The following is an 18487-nucleotide window of genomic DNA, read 5'->3' as shown; positions in this document are numbered from 1 at the left end:
CTAGGAAGGAAGCACCCTCCTCCCCAGCACCCATACCTATCATCTGTTGTTTTTGAACAAAAAGCAGCTCTGGGCAGCCCTGTTATAGAGTGTCTGTGACAGGAGAAAGGCCACTCCTGGTCTCTGTCTGATGTGAGCACAGACCTCCCTGCACCCCCCGCCCCCCCAATAGGCATGCACACCCACACCCACACCCACACTTAGAAGCTGCCAATCTGAGAACGCACCTGCAGGTTGCTTCGATTCATTCTCTAATTCCCCGGGTTACTTTAGCTAAGGTTTAAAAATTATGTTTGTCCTGCAATGAAATTTGTTAGCATTTTGTTCCTGATGAGCCTGCCTCTCCCGGGAGAAGAGGCTGTAGTGTTACTGATCATTCACCGCTGTCCCCTTGCAGGGATCATGCCTGGCCGCTACAACCAGGAGGTGGGCCAGACCATTCCCGTCTTCGCCTTCCTGGGAGCCATGGTGGTCCTGGCCTTCTTTGTGGTACAAATCAACAAGGCCAAAAGCAGGCCGAAGCGGAGGAAACCCAGGGTGAAGCGCCCACAGCTCATGCAGCAGGTTCACCCACCAAAGACCCCTTCTGTGTGACGATGGCAGACTACTGACTGTGGGAGCCAGAGAGAGCCTTTCCTGGCAGTCATGGTGGGCAGGCGGAGCTGGGGTGTTTCTAGAGGAGCCGCCTGCTTACAGGGCCTTAGTCTTCAGCTGCAAGGGTCCGAGAGGCTGTTCTAAACAGGCTTCCCCTTGTGATGCATGGAGGCTCGTGTACATCTCAGAGTGTCCCAGGGCCAGGGTCCCTCAGGAGGGATTCTGTGGATCAGCCTCAGGTGGACTTCATCCAGCCGCTGCATGTACCAAAGACTTGGAGGACAGCAAAGGCGGTCTGGGGTCCCCAGCCGGAGAGGGAGGATATACGGTTCAACAACGACACAACTCCGACCAAGCTAAGATACGCTCATTACGGCTATTTTCTATATTTATTGTTGAGGAAAAGTCACTTTAAAGACTTGTGCTATTTGGAAGCAAAGCTATTTTTTTTTTGTCAACGGAATGCAGTTTTTTACTATTCCATCATGAGGAATAACACAGATTCCGTGATCTCCTTTTTGATGAAAGGACAGACTGAGATTTGAAGGCAATTGCACAGATCTGTGAAACATAGACCTTCGCTTTATTTTTATAAGTCTCAACTGCCATCATGTTTTGTAATTTGGGGTCTTGATTTCACCATTGTCGGTGAAGAAAATTTTCAATAAATATGCATTACCTGTATGAAGCTCAAAGGGATTGTGTCACGGCTCTGTTTTCTCCTGTCCCATTTCTCTTGAATGATAGCCTGGAATGGGCTCTGTATTAGCCTGTTAATTTTTGTTGAATGTGATTCACGTACTATAAAAATCTTTTTAAAGTGTACATACAATTCAGTAGTTTTTAGTATATTCACAAGGTCATGCAACCATCACCCCCACAATTCTAGAACCTATTCATCACTCCCAAAAGAAACCCTGCTAGCTGTCAACCTCTGTTCCCTTCCCCAAAGCCCATGGCAACCACTAATTTGCTGTCTATGGACTTGCCTATTCTGAACATTGCATATAAATGGAACCATAAAACATATAGCTTTTGTGACTAGCTTCTTTCATTTAGCATGTTTTTAAGACTCATGAGAGCAAGTCAGTACTTTGCTCCTTTTTATGGCGGAATGGATAGCATTTTGTTTATCTATTTCTCAGTTGATGGACATTTGAGTTGTTTCCACTTTTGGCTATTTGAGTAATGCTTTCTCTGAGCATTTGTGTACAAGTTTTTGTGTGGATGTAAGTTTTCATTTTTGTTAGGTAGATACCTAAGAGTAAAATCATATAGCTTCTGTGTCTGTGTTTCTGAGAAATTGCCCAACTCTTTGTTTTCAAAGTGGCTGCCTCTTTTTACATTTTCACCAGTGTGGATGAAGGTTCCAGTTTCTCAACATCCTCATCGACATTTGTTGCCGTCCAACTTTTCTATTCTAGCCATCGTAGTGATGTGAAGTGGTATCTCATTGTGGTTTTGATTGGCATTTTTCTAAAGACTAATGATGTTGAGCATCTTTTCATGTGCTTCCTGGCCGTTTGTATATCTTCTTTGGAGAAATGTCTATTCAGAGCCTTTGCCCATTCTTTTATTGGGCTGCTTTTTTATTAGTGACTTGTAAGAGTTCTTTATATTTTCTAGATACAAGTCTCTTACCAAAGACACATGACTGCAAATCTTTTTTCTCATTCTGTCTGTTTTGTTCACTTTCCTGATGGTATCATTTGAGGCATAATTTTTTTTTTTTTCACTTTGATGAAGTCCATTTTATCTACTAGGTGGCATTTCTAAGAAACCAGTCTAAGGCAACCTGTTTTTAACCCCCGCCTGACCAGTCTTTATGTCGACTGGGTGAACGTCAACCTTCACATCACAGGTGAAGACGGACGGACTGGAAAGGAGGTGGTGGAAGCCATGTGGGATCAAGGTGCTCATGAAGTTCTGGGAAGAAAAAGGCCCAGGGATGAGGGAGCAGCTGTTAGGCTCAGCTCCTGTGATGGGTTCGGGGTTCTCCTTTGCAAGTCACGTTGGTGACCTTGCACTTTTAAGTGCACTCTGTGGCTGCTATTGGCTTGAGGCTTTGGAGAAATTGCCGAGGGCCCCACAGAGCTTTCCCATCCCAAGCACCCCTGAGAACTGCAGCGTGCTGCCCTTAGAGATGGGCTGTGGATCTGAGTGTCACTCCCACGTATCAAAGGCTTGCACACTGTTTGCTATGGAGCCTTCTGGTCCCCCTGCCTACCCTCCACAGCCAGGGTCATGGCCCGTCCTTGTCCCACAGGGGAGTGAGGACATGGCCCCAGCGGAAAACAGCAGGTTGCAGGGTTGGTACAGGCTGGAGCGCCCAGGCCCTGTCTTGGGGACAGCACATCTTAAGTTTTCTAGAGAAGCCTGAAGTCTGTGAAACCTCCCGTTTTAATGTTGGCAAATGATTGAATTAGGGAGAGTTTTGTGTAAACCAGGCAAAGCTTCTCCATCTCTGTCGTACAGTTATCCAGACACCGTAGCGGGGTGACTGTGGAATGAAGTTCTAGTCCCCATGCAGCACCGAGTTTGTAGTCTCTGCTGGCTGCAGCCTCCGGCTCACCGGTCTCTCTGGAGCTTGGATGCCTCGCCTCCAAATGGTGGTGCTTGGACCCGGGGTGTCCCCTGTTCCTGGCCGAGGTGTATGTCTACATGTGTCACTTGCCTTCGGGACTTGTCTCTCCTGCCTCCCCCCTTCCCTGAGCCGAGGCCGCTCACTGCCCTACTTGCTCACTGCAGAGACGGGTCCTGCTCTTTAGATGAGGTGGCCCTGCCAACCCCAGGAGCGAGCACACATGGCATATTTGTCTCGGTGCACATTTGTAGGGTCCTGTAGCTGGGACAGGAGAGGACAGGAAAGGACAAGCACAGGCAGTAAGGCTAAGTCAAGAACAGAAGAAAGTTGTTAAGATAGCAAGATTTTCAGGGACCTGCGGTTACTGCAGCTCCAAGAAGAGAACCTGCATGAGGGATAATCTAACAGTGAAGTTCAGTAGCAACGCGTAAAGGCTGGTTGGTCTTTGAATAAAGAGCAGCTCTGCAGTATTGAAGGCCTGGCGCAAAGAAAGGCTGCGTGCCAAAGGCTGTGTTCAAAGAGGAGTGACAGAAAACGAAGGCGGCTCCTTCCCTGCCGGGTACTGTGAGGAGCTGGGAGCCAGACTCACTGCATTACATGTAGTATGTGCACGAATTTCACCTGTGCGCCAACCCGGGCGAGTAGGCATTCTGCCCCATTCACAGAGGAAGCAGCAGCTGGGCTCAGTACCTTCCAGAACCCACAGTGAGCAATTCAGGCACAAAGCCTGAGTGCCCACCTCTGTCCCTCCTGCTGGCATCTGCATTACATCCGTGTCTGCCTCATTTTAGGGACAGTGACACTTTGGGAGGATGGCTGGACAGGGCGTCTTGGGACAGAGTAGAATCATGGGAGCGCTGTCCAAGGAGAAAGGCCTTGTCAGGTGGTTGCCATGGGATACCTGGCTCACCTGGAAGGAGAGAGGATGTTACCAGGCAGGGCACAGGTGTTGAACTGCAGCTCTGGCCCTGGGTCCAGTTCCAGCCTGGCCACTTCCTGCTCGTGGGCCTTCACTGATCAGGCCCTGTGCCATCCTACAGCCACGTGGTGGCACGCCAGCACTCAGTTATGTCCGCCCCTGTCAGTGGTAGATCTTGGTGACAGATGTACTTGAAGGCTGTGGGCCCGGGCCTAACCAACTCTCTGCTTCAGGGAACCTTTTCTTCTGACGTGTCCTCTCATTGTCCTAGTGAACAATTATATCTTAAAAACAAACACAGGCAACCAACCCACAGCAATCATAGACCATGGGGGCCCTGGGAGCCAGGGGGGGGCCAGGTGTGAGGTTGGGCCCCAGGACTCACCACTAACCACTCTCTTCCGGAAAGTTAGGAGGAGCTCTGGCTGCAGGAGCTTGAAGGTGCTGCACCACCTGAGCCCCACCCAGTGGCAGGGACACGCAGGTCTGAGACCTTCCCTGTACGTGCACTTGCCCATCTTGTGCTCTTACAGGAACAAGCCCTGTGCACGAGGAGCCTGAGGGAGCGGGAATGGTCTCTGCCATTGGTGAACCTGCCCAGCAACCATTGCACTGCGTCTGCTCACCGTCAAGTGGACCAGTTTAAAAACATTATGCTAAGTCCAAGGAGCCAGACACGAAAGACCACACAGTGTATGAGCCCAGCTCTGAGGACAGGCATATCTGGTTGCTCAGGGCTGCGGGAGGGGGTGATGAGAATAGCTATGGGTTTCCTCTGGGGGAGATTAGATGTTTTGGAACTGGATAGTGGTGGTGGTTGCACAGCATTGCAAATGTACTGAATGCCCATTTTAAAATGGTGAGTTTTATGTTCTACGGATTTTTCCACCAAGTTTTCCCAGGGGATTCTGTGAAAGATGGAAGCCCTGGGCTTGGACACCTGAGAGGCTCCTGGGGGTCAGGACCCAGGTGATGACTCCTCTTCTCTCCAGCCGCTAAAACCCCCATGGAGTGTCCTCAGGATGCAGTGAGCAAGAGGAAGGTCAGAATCTCGATGTCGAAGACACTGCCTTATCCTTCCAGGTACCCTCTTTCACCCAGAGCAGGACTCGGGTCATAGCTCTGGCACCAGCCCCTCTTTATAGGGAAGGGACAGCAGGACTTGGCCGTGTCTCCCTGGAGTCTCCAGACTGGGCTCTGCAGAAGAGACCCCTACTGTTGAGTCCCTGGTGTGGGGAACTCAGAGTGCTGGTGTGTCCATTTCCAGTTGCTCCTGAGACAGATCACCACAAATTTGTGACATAAAACGACACATGGATTCTCCTATAGTTCTGGAGTTGGGAAGTCGAAAATCCTCCTTGGGCTCCAAAGGAGACCCGCTTTCCTGCCTTTTCCAGCTTCTGGAGGCTTCCCAAATGCCTTGGCTTTCTTTATTATCATTCCAACCTCTGCTTTTGTCATCACTTCACTTCCTCTCTGACCTCTGACCTCTCCTACATTCCTGTTTTAAGCACCACTTGGATCATCCAGGACACTCGCCCCATCTGAGGGTCCTTAACTTACTCTCATCTACCGAGTCCCATTTGCCATGCCATTCAGCCGAGGACATCTTCAGGGGCCGTTGTTCAGCTGACCAGGCTGGGTTTCCCTGTCCCTTAGCTGTCACATGTCTCTCACAGGAGGACTTGTGTCCCTTCTGGTTAACAGCTACAAATCAAGCTGCCTTTAAAAGTCCACAATTCCTGTCATGAAGACCTTGAGGCTTTACCCCTTCAGCGTCTGGTTTACTCCAACAGCATTTTACTAAGCTGCCTTCAGTGGGCCAGGCCGGGCAGAAAGCTGCAGGGAAAAGAGGGGACTGCGAGCTCAGAACTAGGGTGTTCCCCAGCCCGTTAGCATGTCCCAGGAGCTTCACAGAAACTCGAAGCCCACCTGCCCAGCCAACTTCATCTGCAGCCCTGAGGGTGAGTCGGGCATTGGCAGCTAACGAGGTCCCTGGTTATTCTTGTGTGGCCAGGGGTCAGAACGCTGCTCTCGAAGCTCAGAGTCGGGCAGAGGAAAAACATGTGTCAGAAATGGAATGTGATGTGCCCTTGTTCAACAACAGCTAGTATGCATGCCTACTTCTGAGTCATCAGCGTTCTCATGTAACCCTCTCACTCACTGCTTTGCAGAGTAGCAGCGTTACCACCCCATTTCACAGGTGACCAGCGAGGCCCTGGTCACAGTCAGTGAGTGACGAGGTCACCCTTCAGTCTCAGGCACTCTGGCTCCTGAGACCTGTCTCCAGAACTTTCTACCGCACTTCTTGGCAAACAAGATGAGGACACTTTCTCCTGGAACTTTCTAACCCGTCTCTGACTATTGTACTCTGAGGAGTAGGAAAGGAGGGACGGAGGGAACGACCCTTGATGACAGTTGCTCCCCTGGTAGGGTGACACCGGGAGAAGGAAGATGGCTCCTGAGTGTGGGCGGGCGCTGGGCTACGCACCACCTGCCTCATGCTAAGGTCACCCGAGTGCCACCTCCCTGCCTCCCTGTGCACGGGAGCACCTGCCGCCCACACAGATGGGCCCCACAGGGCGCTTCTCTGCTGCTGCGGAAAGGTCACCCAGCCCTGGGATGCTGGCAGAGAGAGCATATCAAAGCCCCTCAGAATTAAGAGGTTTTCCCATTGAGTGGAATTTCACAGCCCACTGGCCAATTTCTAAGTCATGCACATTAATGGGCAGCTAATGAGGGACCCAGGCAGGCGCAGGAGCTGAGATTAAGGAGTACAAAGCCAGGCCGCTGCTCTCTCCCTGCTTTGGGGGCAGCTCTGGGAGAGAAAGTAGAAGGTGGGGCTACATTGGAAGGCCTGGGAGAGCCTATACCAGCCTTGCTGCTGCAGGCCTCCACCTGCTGCCACAGCCTCCCTCCCCGCCATGCCCCATGCCCGCCTCAGACCCTGGTGCAGTAAAAAATCCTTTCCCAGGTGTCTGACCTGGGTCTCCATCAGACGAACCCCAACCTCAGAACACCTCGGCCTTCCTGGGAGCATTGGCTCCTTCCCTGGGCTGAGCCTTCAAACAGGCACTCGCCACTCCCCTCCACCTGCCCCCCCAATGTCTTCCTCTTGGCACCTTCTCTAAGAAGCCCCTCACGATTTCCCTCCCTCCTGGAGTCTTGTGGTCCACTCCGTCTCCTCTGAATCCCTAGGGCCTGGTATACATAGGTGCTCAATCAATCAATCAATCGTGTTTGTCACTTTACTGTATGACTGAGTGGTTGCAAGCATAATCAGACCCCAGATCTTTGGGGTATGTATGGTGTGCTGAATGGTGACCCCTAAAAAGTTACGTTCATACCCCAGAGCCTGTGAATGTGATCTTATTTTTTTTTTTTTAAATATATTTGTATTGATTTCAGAGAGGAAGGGAGAGAGAGAGAAATATCAGTGATGAGAATCATTGATCAGCTGCCTCCTGCACGCCCCCTCTTGGGGATCGAGCTCACAATCCAGGCATGTGCTCTTAAACAGAATCTAACCCAGGACCCTTCAGTCCGCAGGCTAACACTCCGTCCACTGAGCCAAACCGGCTAGGGCTGAATGTGATCTTATTTAGAAAAAGGGTCTTTGCAGGTGTAGCTAAGGATGTCGAGATGAGATCATCCTGGATATCTGAGGGAACCCAAATCCAATCACCACTGTCCTGTACCCTTTCCTTTTCCTGTAAGAAAGGAAAGAGTACAGTCACAGGAGGAAGGCCATTTAAAGAGAGAGGCAGAGGTTTGAGTGATGTGGCCTCGAACTAAGAAACCTGTGGAGGAGACAGGGAAGGTCCCTCCCCTGGAGCCTTTGGAGGGAGCGTGTCCCTGCTAACACCTGGACTTCAGACTTCTCACCTCCAGAACAGGGAGAATAATTTGTGACAGCCGGCTCAGGAGATGAACATGTCCGGCAAAGTATGTGATGTTCCTTTTTGTCTTTTCTGGAGTCTGTGTACTCATCTAGCCATCTATTCACTCACTCTTTCAGCCCTTCCTGTCCAGGGCACTATCAGGGTCAGGGCATGGTGTGGAGACAGGATGGCACTGCAGGCTGGGATGATACCCACTCGGGGCTAAAACCCTGTCCTGTCACTTGCCAGTGATGACCTTTTCTTTCATTGATTTTTTTGCTTTTGTTTTAGAGAAGGGAAGAGAGAGAAAAATGTCCATCAGTTGTCTCCCATATGTACTCTGACCAGGGATCAAACCCACAACCTTTTGGTGTGCAGACGATGTTCCACCCAATGAGCCACCCGTCCAGGGTGCCAGTGACGACCTTTTGAGCCCAGTTCTTGCCCTGTGAGCTGAGGCAGCACCCCCTTGCCAGAGACATGGCCCAGCTCTGAGCTTCTCAGCCAATATCTGCTCCCTTCTCACTGGTGCATGCTGGGAGGCTGTCCACACTGCAGGTCAAGCTCTATCTGTTGTGCGGAGCCTGAAAGGGTATGAAGAGAGTGGGCCTCAAGGAAGTGACACAGTTAGAAACTTCATGGAGAAAAATTGTGGGGCGGATCTTTTGTCCCACAGATAAGGGCTGATTAGGTGAGGCCCTGGGCATTGAAGATGTTTTTAACATGAGGCAGCGGTTCTCAAAGTGGGGTCCCCAGCCCCACAGCATCAACACCATCTGGGAGCTGGTTAGAAAAGGCTGATTCTCAGACCCACTGAATCAGAAACGCTAGGGCGGGGGCCCCAGAATCAGTGTTTTAACACACCCTCACACAGGGTTTTGAGCCTTGGGTACCAGGGATAAACAGTCACATCTGAATTCAAGATCTGACTTCCCTAGGCCTGCATTTCCTGGAACAGGGCCATTTTTTATACTCAGCCATCAGTTGACAATGTGTGGGGTCAGAGTGGTGGTCTCTACTCAGAGGGTGGCCCGGGGACCAGCAGCACCTGCCTCCCGGAGCTTGTGAGAAACGTGATTCTCTATTCCTCTTAAGATGGGAGGAACAGAAATCTGCATTTTAATCACCCCCAGGTGATTCTGTGCACAGTCAGTGGAGACCTTCTCCACGGAGTGCCTGCTGCCTGCCTGGGCCTCTGCCTGCCTCCGTCTACAGCTCCCTGCACCCCTGGGAGGGGACACACAGACCTGTGCAGACGGGGTTGGGGACATCACTGCTAACTGGTGACATGCTGTGCTCCAAGCTCTTTCCTCCCCCCTCATAATGGGGGTCTCCGGCATGGAGGGAGGAGCCTTTGGAGAAACTGACCTGGTCCCTGCATGAGATCAGGTGTGCCCCTTGATCGCTCCCAGCTGAGCTCCCTCTCCCACTCCGCAGGCAGTCAGAAAGCCCCGCCTTCAGGGAGGAGGGGAGGAGCCTTCAGACTTCCTCAGAAGTCTCAGAAGCTGCAAGTTCTTGGGACAGATGGCCCTGACTTCAAGTCCCTGCTCCCCTAGGTTTTGGGACATGACCCAAACACATGCTCTTTAGGGCTCCCTTAGTTCATGACTCACTCATGACCCACCCCTGCAGAGCTGGAATCTTCCTTCTTCCGCCCCTCTGGGCCCAAGAAATGCAGCGGAACCACCCGGAGTGAGCCTGAGTCACCGTCCATCAGTCCATCCTGTCTCTCACCTTGCAGTTTGCACTTGGTGGTAAGGACTAGGGCTGTCAGAGAGGTGGGGGATGGGGGGAGGGAGCCGAGGGCTGGAAGGAGTTAAAGGTTTAGAAGAGGAAGGGGAGGGAGGGAGGGTCCTTCAGTTTAGTCTGAGAGCAGGAGTGAGGTTAAGCTGGTAGAAAGCTAGAGGGGGAGGGCCAGGAGCTACATTTCTGGAGGTGGAAAGCAGCCGGGAAGAGAAGTGATGGGCCAATGAGTGAGCTAGAAGAAGGGGCAGCAGAGGTGCAGGAAGAGGGAGATGTGGTGGCTGGGACAACGGGAGAGACCTTTCCCAGCCAGAGAAGGATACTGGCTATGAACGGGAAAGTGTGAAGACTGTCTGTTCTCCCCACCCCTCTGCTGCTCCTAGCCATGGAGGGACAGACTCCTGGAAGCAGAGGCCTTTTGGAAAAGCCCGTGACCACCAGCCGCGGTCTGTCCTCCCTGAGCGCTGTCTTCATCCTCCTGAAATCTGCACTGGGGGCCGGCCTGCTGAACTTCCCCTGGGCCTTCCACAAGGCCGGTGGGGTGGCCCCCGCCTTCCTGGTGGAGCTGGTAAGCCCCTGGGAAGCGATGTGGGGGGGTCTCCCCAGGCAGGATCCAGGGGGCATCCTCAGTAGCAGAGCTGCCTGTCTTAGAAACTATGTACATCTGAGGGGTTTGATTTTCTGCCCGCTGAGCTCAACATCCTGTACCTGGGCACACAACATCCTCTACCTGCCCAGTCTGCTGCCAGGCACAACACCTGGACCCAATGAACCTGACATCTCCGCTGAGAAAGCGCTGAGAACACTCGGTCTCTGAGCCATTGCCTGGCCAGTTGACCTCTGGTCTCAGGTCCACATTCAGATCAGGTCAGGACCAGGACTGGCTGGGACACCCCCGCCCGAGCTGGGCCAGGCCCTCTGCTGTCTCAGAGGCCGGCAGCCACTTCCAGGGCCTGCCTTCCAGCTGAGCTCCCTTTCCGCGAAGTGAGGGCCGAGCGGCTGTGGCAGAGAAGAACCACTGATTAGCGCAGCTTCTTTTTGTTTGCAATTATTCTTTTCCTGGCTGCCAGGAGCCCGCGTTTTGTGGTAAGCTCTGTGACAGGCGTCGCAAATGCTTTTCCATGGCAGCCAGCTGATAATGGTCCTGTTCTTAATGGTCCCATTCTGTGTGGAGGCCACGGGACTGGATATAAGATACTTAAAATATCAAGATATTTCAGATGGTGGGTAGTGTTAGGAGGGTCACATGACGGAGGGTCATCATGACAGCTAGTCAGAGGACTCTGAGGGGGTGACATTGCACCGTGCCCCAGTGGAAATGGAAGGACGTGTCCAGGTGCATGAGAGGGGCAACATAACTGTGTTTGGGTGGGTGCAACAGAAAGGCTGGCCTTTCGGTTCTGCCCAGTGTGCTCAGTGCTCACTGAGGGTCAAGGGTTCGATTCTCAGTCAAGGGCAGGTGCCTGGGTTGCAGGTTCTATCCCCAACCCGGTTGAAGCTGGTGCACGCATGAGGCAACTAATCAATGTTTCTCTCTTTCTTATTCTTCCCTCCCCCCTCCCTATCCTTCCTTCCCTCCCTCCCCTTCTACTTTTCCTAAAAAAACAACAATGGAAAACAAAATCCTAGGGTGAGGATTAACAGAACAAAACAAAAGGCTGTCCTCGCAGACAATGAGGAGTTAATGTAGGGGTGTGTTTGGGCACAGAGGTGTCCAATCTCCGTGGATGGCAGGGCTGTGAAGCAGAGCTGTGGCCCCCATTCCTCACACCCCTGCAGCACTCCTGGGCACCTTGCTGAAATGCAGATGCTGACTCAGAAGGGCTGGCAGGTCTGAGGCTATGCATCCTGATGAGCTTCTGGTGACGTGGAGGCTGCTAGTATGGCTTGCACATTGTACAGTGAGGTCTAAAGATGTGAATAAATTGAAACCCTGGACAAGCGAAGGAATCAGACTGGTAATGGGCACACAGACCCTCCCCGCCTCACCCCTCCTCTTGGGAGCCTTCTACCCTGTCCCCTTTGCAAGGGGCCAACTTGGACTTGGGGAGCATTTCAACATTCCCACCACCAGTGGTGCGAGAGGTGGTAGGTCTCTCATGACCTGTTAGCATTGGAGGATTACTAAGATTTAATGAACCTGACCCTCAGAAGTTGCAGAGACGGAGCCTGGGCATGAGCAATAAGGGCTCTTTGCTGGCTGTCAGGGTCCCTCTGGGAATGCCTCACTGGCAGAGGCATTCCTCCACCCCCATCCCTTCATCCTCAAGTGCCTATCAACTGAGTGTCTGCTGTGTGTCAGGCACTTCTCTGGGGACTAAATGATGAGCAAAAAATGCCACAACCCCAGTGTTCACAGTGCTTAGAGGCTGTGGGTGAGAGATGCTGGAGACCCTGTAGTATATGTTCAGTTGTAAGCATATGTTCTTGGGCTACCAGACCCAGGAGCACAAACTGAGTGGCTTAAAACAGCAGAAATGCATCCTCTCACAATCCTGGACCCTGTGTGAACGCAGTCTGTCAGCAGGACTCTGCTCCCTCCTTCCTGCCTCTCCCAGCTCCTGGTGGCCCCGGGCATCCCTTGGCTTGTGGCCACATCCCTCCAGCCTCTGTTCCATCATCACAGCCTTCTTTTTACGTCTTCTGTTCTGTCTCATCTAAGGCACTTGTCATTAGATTTCAGAATCCAGGATGACCCCATCTCAAGGTCCTTAATTACACCTTCCAAGATCCCTTTTTATTTAACTACATCTGCAGAGAGTGCCCAATGTCACCTGCACCGGTGGTGGAGGTGAGGGTGTGGACTTGTCTTCTGGGGACCACCATTCTTACCACGGCAGGCACATGTACCCAAGAAGGCATCGTTCCATGAGAGCCTGAGACGGGGGGCTGAGTCCACCGTGGGGTGAAGTGTCAGGAGGCTTTCTGGAGGAAATGGCCTTGGAGAGGAGGGGGCAGATTAGGCTTCCCCAGGTGAGGGGAAATGGTGGAAGCGGGAGGGCGTTCCAGGCAGAGGAACCAGCGTGGGCCAAGGTTCACGGACCAAGGGAGCCGTGTGTTCCTCCCAACAAGTTCCAAGTTCCTCTCCACAGTCCAGTCAGATGCTCCTCCTCACCAGCTGTGTTGTGGAATCTGGCATAACACAGAATTAATCTGCTCCTCAGGGCCCTGCGCGCTCTGAGCATGTCCCAGCTCAGCGTTCTTCTTCCCCAGTTCCGGGCAGGGGTGCGGAGGCCTGGGGACCAAGTTCAGTTTGGGGCAGGAAGCCATCGGTCCTGCAGGGGCTCAAGACCATTCAGCTCCATGCAGCAAGTGGGGCTCCCATCCACCAGCGGGGGTGTCCAGTGGCACAGGCACTTAGGAAAGCAGTTGGGCAGTTTCTTAGTTAAAAACGGGTCTCATCTATGACCCAGCGATTCTCCTGAGCGCATGTCCAGGAAGACAAAACACACGTCCTCAAAAGGACTTGTCCCGGGTGCTCAGCGCATTATTCACAGTAGCCAGAGACTAAACCGCCAGGTGCCTGTCAGCAGCAGGCTGGAAGAAGCAACTGTGACTGTCTCCATACGGAGGGGGGGTACTCGGCAAAAATAGGAGCAGCATCTGGTCACCAGAGTGGCTGGATCTCACAAGCATGACACTGAAGAAGAAGCCAGATGCCAAAATACGTAAAAGTAGAAAAGTTACTAGATCAGTGGTTTCTGGCTGGGGACAGGGTTGGGGCATAAAGTGACTGGGATGGGACAGGAGGGCACGTCAGGGTCGTAGAATGTTCTTTGTGTTGATAGAGGTGCATTTGTTGTGCCTCTTCAGGTGGTAACCCTTGTATACATGTGGCCCGGGCAGTTTTAGCACCATCTGGGTTTCTGATGCCCAATCTGTCCATCTGGGCAGAGGGATGTGAATCCCAGACTGACCGCCAGCAAGGCCTCGACAGTCCACTTGCCTGGCAGCTCTAGTTTCAGGGCAGGGGAGGGGCCCCAGGCCGTAGGCAGCGTGACTTCTCCAGGTGAGAGGCCCCGTGGAGGCAGCCATATCCAAGACCCCAGGGGCAGCTGGCTGGGTGGTGGCCTTGGGGAGCACCCTGGCCCACCCAGTCCCGCTCTGCAGGTCTCCTTGGTCTTCCTGATCAGCGGGCTGGTCATCCTGGGCTATGCCGCCTCCGTCAGTGGCCAGGCCACCTACCAGGGCGTGGTGGGAAGGCTGTGTGGACCTGCCATCGGGAAGCTGTGTGAGGCCTGCTTCATCGTCAACCTGCTCATGATCTCCGTGGCCTTCCTCAGGGTGATCGGGGACCAGCTGGAGAAGCGTAAGTACTTGCCCTGGAGGTGGGGTGGCCTCAGGGTTCGGTGCTCCTTATGCCCCCTGAGCCTCCTGGTTTTGAACAGGATGGGGACACTGAGCGGGACCCTGGGGGACAGCAGAGACCGAGACTACCCCCTGAGCTCCTCACGTCCTGGGGAAGGGAGACTTGGGGTCAGTAATTACCAGCACAAGGAGAGTCCTGGTGGGGGGCAGGGTCAGGCTGTGGCTGGCTGTGTAGTGGGGTCCACTGCAAAGAAGCCCCCGTGGGAGAGAACCAATAACACCTTGAGTTTTGGGACTTTGGAGTCTCAACCCTATGCACCTGGGCCTCTAGTTCCCCACTAACAATTTCCCTCTAAGCACAGCTTTAGTTGCATCCCCAGCAATTTTGATATGTTCTGTTTTCATTTTTGTTCCATTCAAAACATTTGTTAGATTTTGCTGGGATTTCTTTGACTTACAGGATGTTTAACGTTGTGCAGTTTGATTTCTGTTTGGGACTTTTTTTAGATCCCTTTTTGGGTTCTATCTTAATTGCATCATAGACAACACACGTGGTGATTTCCATTTTCTTGGTATTTGAGACTCATCTGTGGGCCCCCACAGGTTCTGTGTTGGGGAGCATTTTGTGTGGGGTGCAGTGTTCTGGAACTCTCCATCCAGTCAAGGTTCTCCACAGCTTGGAGCAGGTCTTCATGGCCTTGCTGACTTTTTGGGTCTAATTATTCTATTCGTCTGAGTGAAGGTGTTAAACTTGCAATCACAGTTGAAGATTTGATCTGTTTCTCACTTTTAACTGTCCAGTTTTGCCTCATGGTCCTTGATGCTCCGTCATAGGCACCCACCCACGAACTACCTTTTATTGTTATGAAATACCTGCTTTTGTCTCTGGTGATACTTGGTCACTAAATCGCCTTCTCTACTAAAGTGTAGGCGCTCCAGCTGCCTTCAGATGAGTGGTTAAGCAGTATTTCTCCTCCCGTTCATGCTCTGTGAACCAAACGATGGAGTGGGCTTTTCAATGCATTTTTCGTAGATAGCATATGGTCATGCTTTTATTTTTAATCATCTTGACGATCTCAGACAGACTTCTAATTGGAATGTAATTATTGATATGGTTAGATTTCGCTCCAGTGTTTTGATGTTTCTTTGGTTTGTTCTCTCTGTCACTTTAGCCATGAATAAAAAGACCCCTGGCTCTGGGGTGCTGAGATTAGAGGCATCTATGTTTGGGGCAGCACTCTTACCCAGAAAGCATTGAGGCTGGTGGATCTGAGCCTACGGTGGGTAAATGGGTACAAAATGCCCTGCTTCTAAGGGGCAAGTCGAGGCCACATCAGTTTCACCTCGGGTCACCGGCCGTGCTGCCGTGTGAGGAAGATTCTGAAGCCGCGTGCAGGCTCAGCTGTAGAGCCCAGAGTGATTAGAGTTGATTAGATACAGGCCACCTGGTTCGGGGGGAGGGGGAGTTTGATTGAGGGGGAGAGGGGATTGTGTGTTTCTGGTCCAGGCTTCTCAGGAGGAGGACTACCTAGAGGTTGGGGAAGTCACTGAATGTATTGGGTACAGATGAGTTGACTCTAAGTGACTGGTACTGAGGGCGTCAAGGAATGTCCCAGGACGTGCGGGTTCAGGCAGGAGTCAGAGTATCCATGGTGTCAGAGCTGGGTTCCGGCTGCAGGAGATCAGTGGAGTGGAACGGCTCGCCCACGCAGGCTCTGACACGCACCAGATCTCTGCAGCTTTGGTGCATGCATTCTCTTGGCATCTCCGGCCCAGAAAACCTGCCTCCCCCTCCTGCATGGGCATCTCTGTACAGTGACCTCGGTGTGGACCCGTCCCCTGTGTCATTTCAGTAGAAGTAAGCTATTCTCATAAGGCATTTATTTGTCTGCATGGCTGGCTTTATGGAGCATTTGGCGAGGACAGAGAAAGGGCAGTGCGAGTAGTCAGTTCTCAGCCACCCCCCAGTGGGGCTGTATCTCACCCCACAGGTTCCAGCCTCAAGCTACCTTGCCATCTCCCCTTTGCTCTCCCCTCCCCCATCCATCTATCTTGCCTCTGATACCAACTACAAATTCTCCATCGTATGTGGTGGAATAAAACAGTCCCAGGTTCTTAGTGCTCCCTCCACTGAGAGGTGGGCTCTGTGACGTCTTGGCCCAGTAGAGAATGGCAGATGGGGCACCATGCCGATTCCAGGTCTGGCCTTTAAAAGGACGGGCAATTTCCCCTGGGTCTCTGGGAGCCCCCCACTGCCATGGACTAGGGGGTCCATGTGGAGAGGCCCCAAAACTGCAGGGCAGGCCGAGCTGAGCCCAGGTGTCCCCACCAGGCACCTGACCAGCCCTCCAGACCAGCCCTCCCATCAGCCAAATACCCGCAAGTGACCCCCATGGGTTCCACATGGAGCAGAAGTAGCCCGCTCCGCCCTATCTCCTTCTCACATTCTGCTGGTGCCAGATAATCATGGACACGCCAGGCCATGTTGGGGTAGCTTGCTGTGCAGCGGTGACAGAGAACATGGCTCTGCCCAGCACCAAAAAGCCACCCTGGCGCCTGCTAAACCCACACGCCCACTGAGCTCCTGAGCAGAAACAAAAGGTTCTGTTACCAGAACATAAGGGCCCAGGGGCCTCGGGGCAGGTCATTTGTCTCACTGTGGCTGGATTCCAGCCCGGGGAGCAGTGCCTGGCTGGTAGGAGCCCAGAAAGCATCTGTCGAAGGAGGTTCTGCAGCCAGATCTTTCCTTCGTGGTGGCACATGACGGGATCCCCATCGTGCTTGTCCCAGCCCTTTAGACTCAGAGGGCAGATAGTGCCCATGGCAACCCCTGCCAGGGATGGAGACCTGGGAGCCCGGGGCAGGGCTCTGATTGCTGGGTGAGAGCCACAGGCTCACTGCGGTCCCCCCTTCCTTCCGCCTTCCCGCCAGTGTGTGACTTCCTCCTGCCCAGCGCGCCGCCCGCCCTGCAGCCCTGGTATGCCGACCAGCGCTTCACCTTGACCCTGCTCTCCATGCTGGTCATCCTGCCCCTGTCCGCCCCGAGGGAGATCGGGTTCCAGAAAGTCACGAGGTACAGGCAGCGGCTTTGACTGGGTCCCCACTGTGGTTGGTGTTGGTATTTGGGGGGGCTCTGCTATGGGGAGCTGTTAGCATTGGCCTTCCCATTTGGAGAAGGGGGGAAACATTAAAAATTACACAGGTAACGTGTGTGTGATAGGAAATATAGAAAAGCAGAAGGGAAAACTACCATCATGGCATAACCTGCGGCTGCTGTTTTGTTTCACTGTTACAAACTTCATATGCCCACGCATGCGTACACACAGGCACAGAGACAGACATACACATACTGTTTTTCATTTTGTGGTCCATGGCCTTATGTATATTTTTGAAGAAAAAAAAAAGAGTCTGGCAAAATATTCATGCAAATTTGCAATTTGTGTTTCCCTGTTGTGTTCAGAGCAACAATGGATGTCTGACCTTGGAAACAGAGAAACAGTGGGTAGGGGACTAGAGCCCGTAGGTGCCCCAGCCTCCAGTCTCTTGTCACACCCAACTGAGTCAGGGGTCCTCCTCCCCGTAGCCAGTGTCACATCCGGGCCTGTGTGGCTGTTGGAGAGACAGGGTGCTGGTGGCCATCACAGCCTCACAGGTGCGGCCAGTTACAAACTGGCCCCATCTGACCTTGGGCCTGGGCACACTCCTGCCTGAAAGGTCTTCCACCATCCCCACCGTGCAGATGAGGGATCCGAGGTGCAGGGCCGTGAGAACTGCCTGGCACCTTGCCCGTGTGGGCAGAGCCGCATTCAGACCCCCCTGTGTGTGTGGTCGTGCATCGTCTGTGTGTTAGCTTCCTAGGCACCCTGGCCGCCTGCTACCTGGCCCTGGTCATCGTGGCACAGTACTACCGGGGGCCCCCGGGCCTTGCTCGCGAGCCCAGTCCTGCGCCGAGGTGAGTCTGAGGGGATGGCCTTCCACGGCTTCCCGGGGTGCTGTAGGGGATCCTGCGGGAAGGACATGTCTCCCCCACTGTGTGTACAGAGCCCCGCTCCTCTCAGCCAAATCCTCGGTGTCTCTGAGGCCTGAGGTCCCAGCGCAGGCCCCTCTCCCCTCCAGCATGGACACACCGTGGTTAGTAAGAACCAGGGGCAGCCAAGGAACACAGCCCCGAGCCCGCTCCACCCCGGGGCTCCTGGGCCTTCGCAGTGGTGTCCCCACAGCCTGGAGCCTGTGGAACGGGCCAGCGAGATGCCGATGCCTGGGCAGAGGGAGCAGGGTGACAGAGGCCCGTGTGACCCCCCCAGCCTGAGCGAGGCCAGGAGTGGGGGCGGGAGTCCTGTGAGGACGAGGAGCCTTATTGAGGTAGGGTTTTGCTGGGTGTGAGCGCAGCAGGGGCTTGAGATCAGATCTTTGGGTGATAGGCCAGCTCCATAGGCACATGACCTATGAGGTTACCCA

The 18487-nt window shown here is 53.2% G+C and overlaps 2 protein-coding genes across 8 annotated transcripts in view; both read left to right on the top strand.

The window, feature by feature from the left end:
* The window catches only part of MBTPS1 (membrane bound transcription factor peptidase, site 1), a 57437-nt gene extending 56148 nt beyond the window's left edge, over positions 1-1289 (top strand). The window contains exon 23 of the mRNA XM_084905555.1: positions 398-1289. Within this exon, the coding sequence (XP_084761681.1) occupies positions 398-594 (197 nt within the window). The 3' untranslated portion in view covers positions 595-1289. The remainder of the gene's footprint in view (positions 1-397) is intronic.
* Positions 1290-9488: 8199 nt separating this feature from the next.
* Positions 9489-18487, top strand: part of SLC38A8 (solute carrier family 38 member 8) — a 34340-nt gene continuing 25341 nt past the window's right edge. For 6 of the 7 annotated variants that reach the window (XM_084905585.1, XM_084905584.1, XM_084905582.1 and 3 more), the window contains exons 1-5: positions 9489-9732; positions 10105-10289; positions 13832-14030; positions 16961-17102; positions 17880-17981. In XM_084905585.1, the coding sequence (XP_084761711.1) occupies positions 10107-10289; positions 13832-14030; positions 16961-17102; positions 17880-17981 (626 nt within the window). In that variant the 5' untranslated portion in view covers positions 9489-9732; positions 10105-10106. The remainder of the gene's footprint in view (positions 9733-10104; positions 10290-13831; positions 14031-16960; positions 17103-17879; positions 17982-18487) is intronic. The other variant, XM_084905586.1, reaches the window with a different exon arrangement.

This window comes from Pipistrellus hanaki, assembly GCF_964339955.1.
Source record: "Pipistrellus hanaki genome assembly, chromosome: 15".
NCBI lineage: Eukaryota > Metazoa > Chordata > Mammalia > Chiroptera > Vespertilionidae > Pipistrellus > Pipistrellus hanaki.
This window is presented reverse-complemented; position numbering and strand designations above follow the sequence as displayed.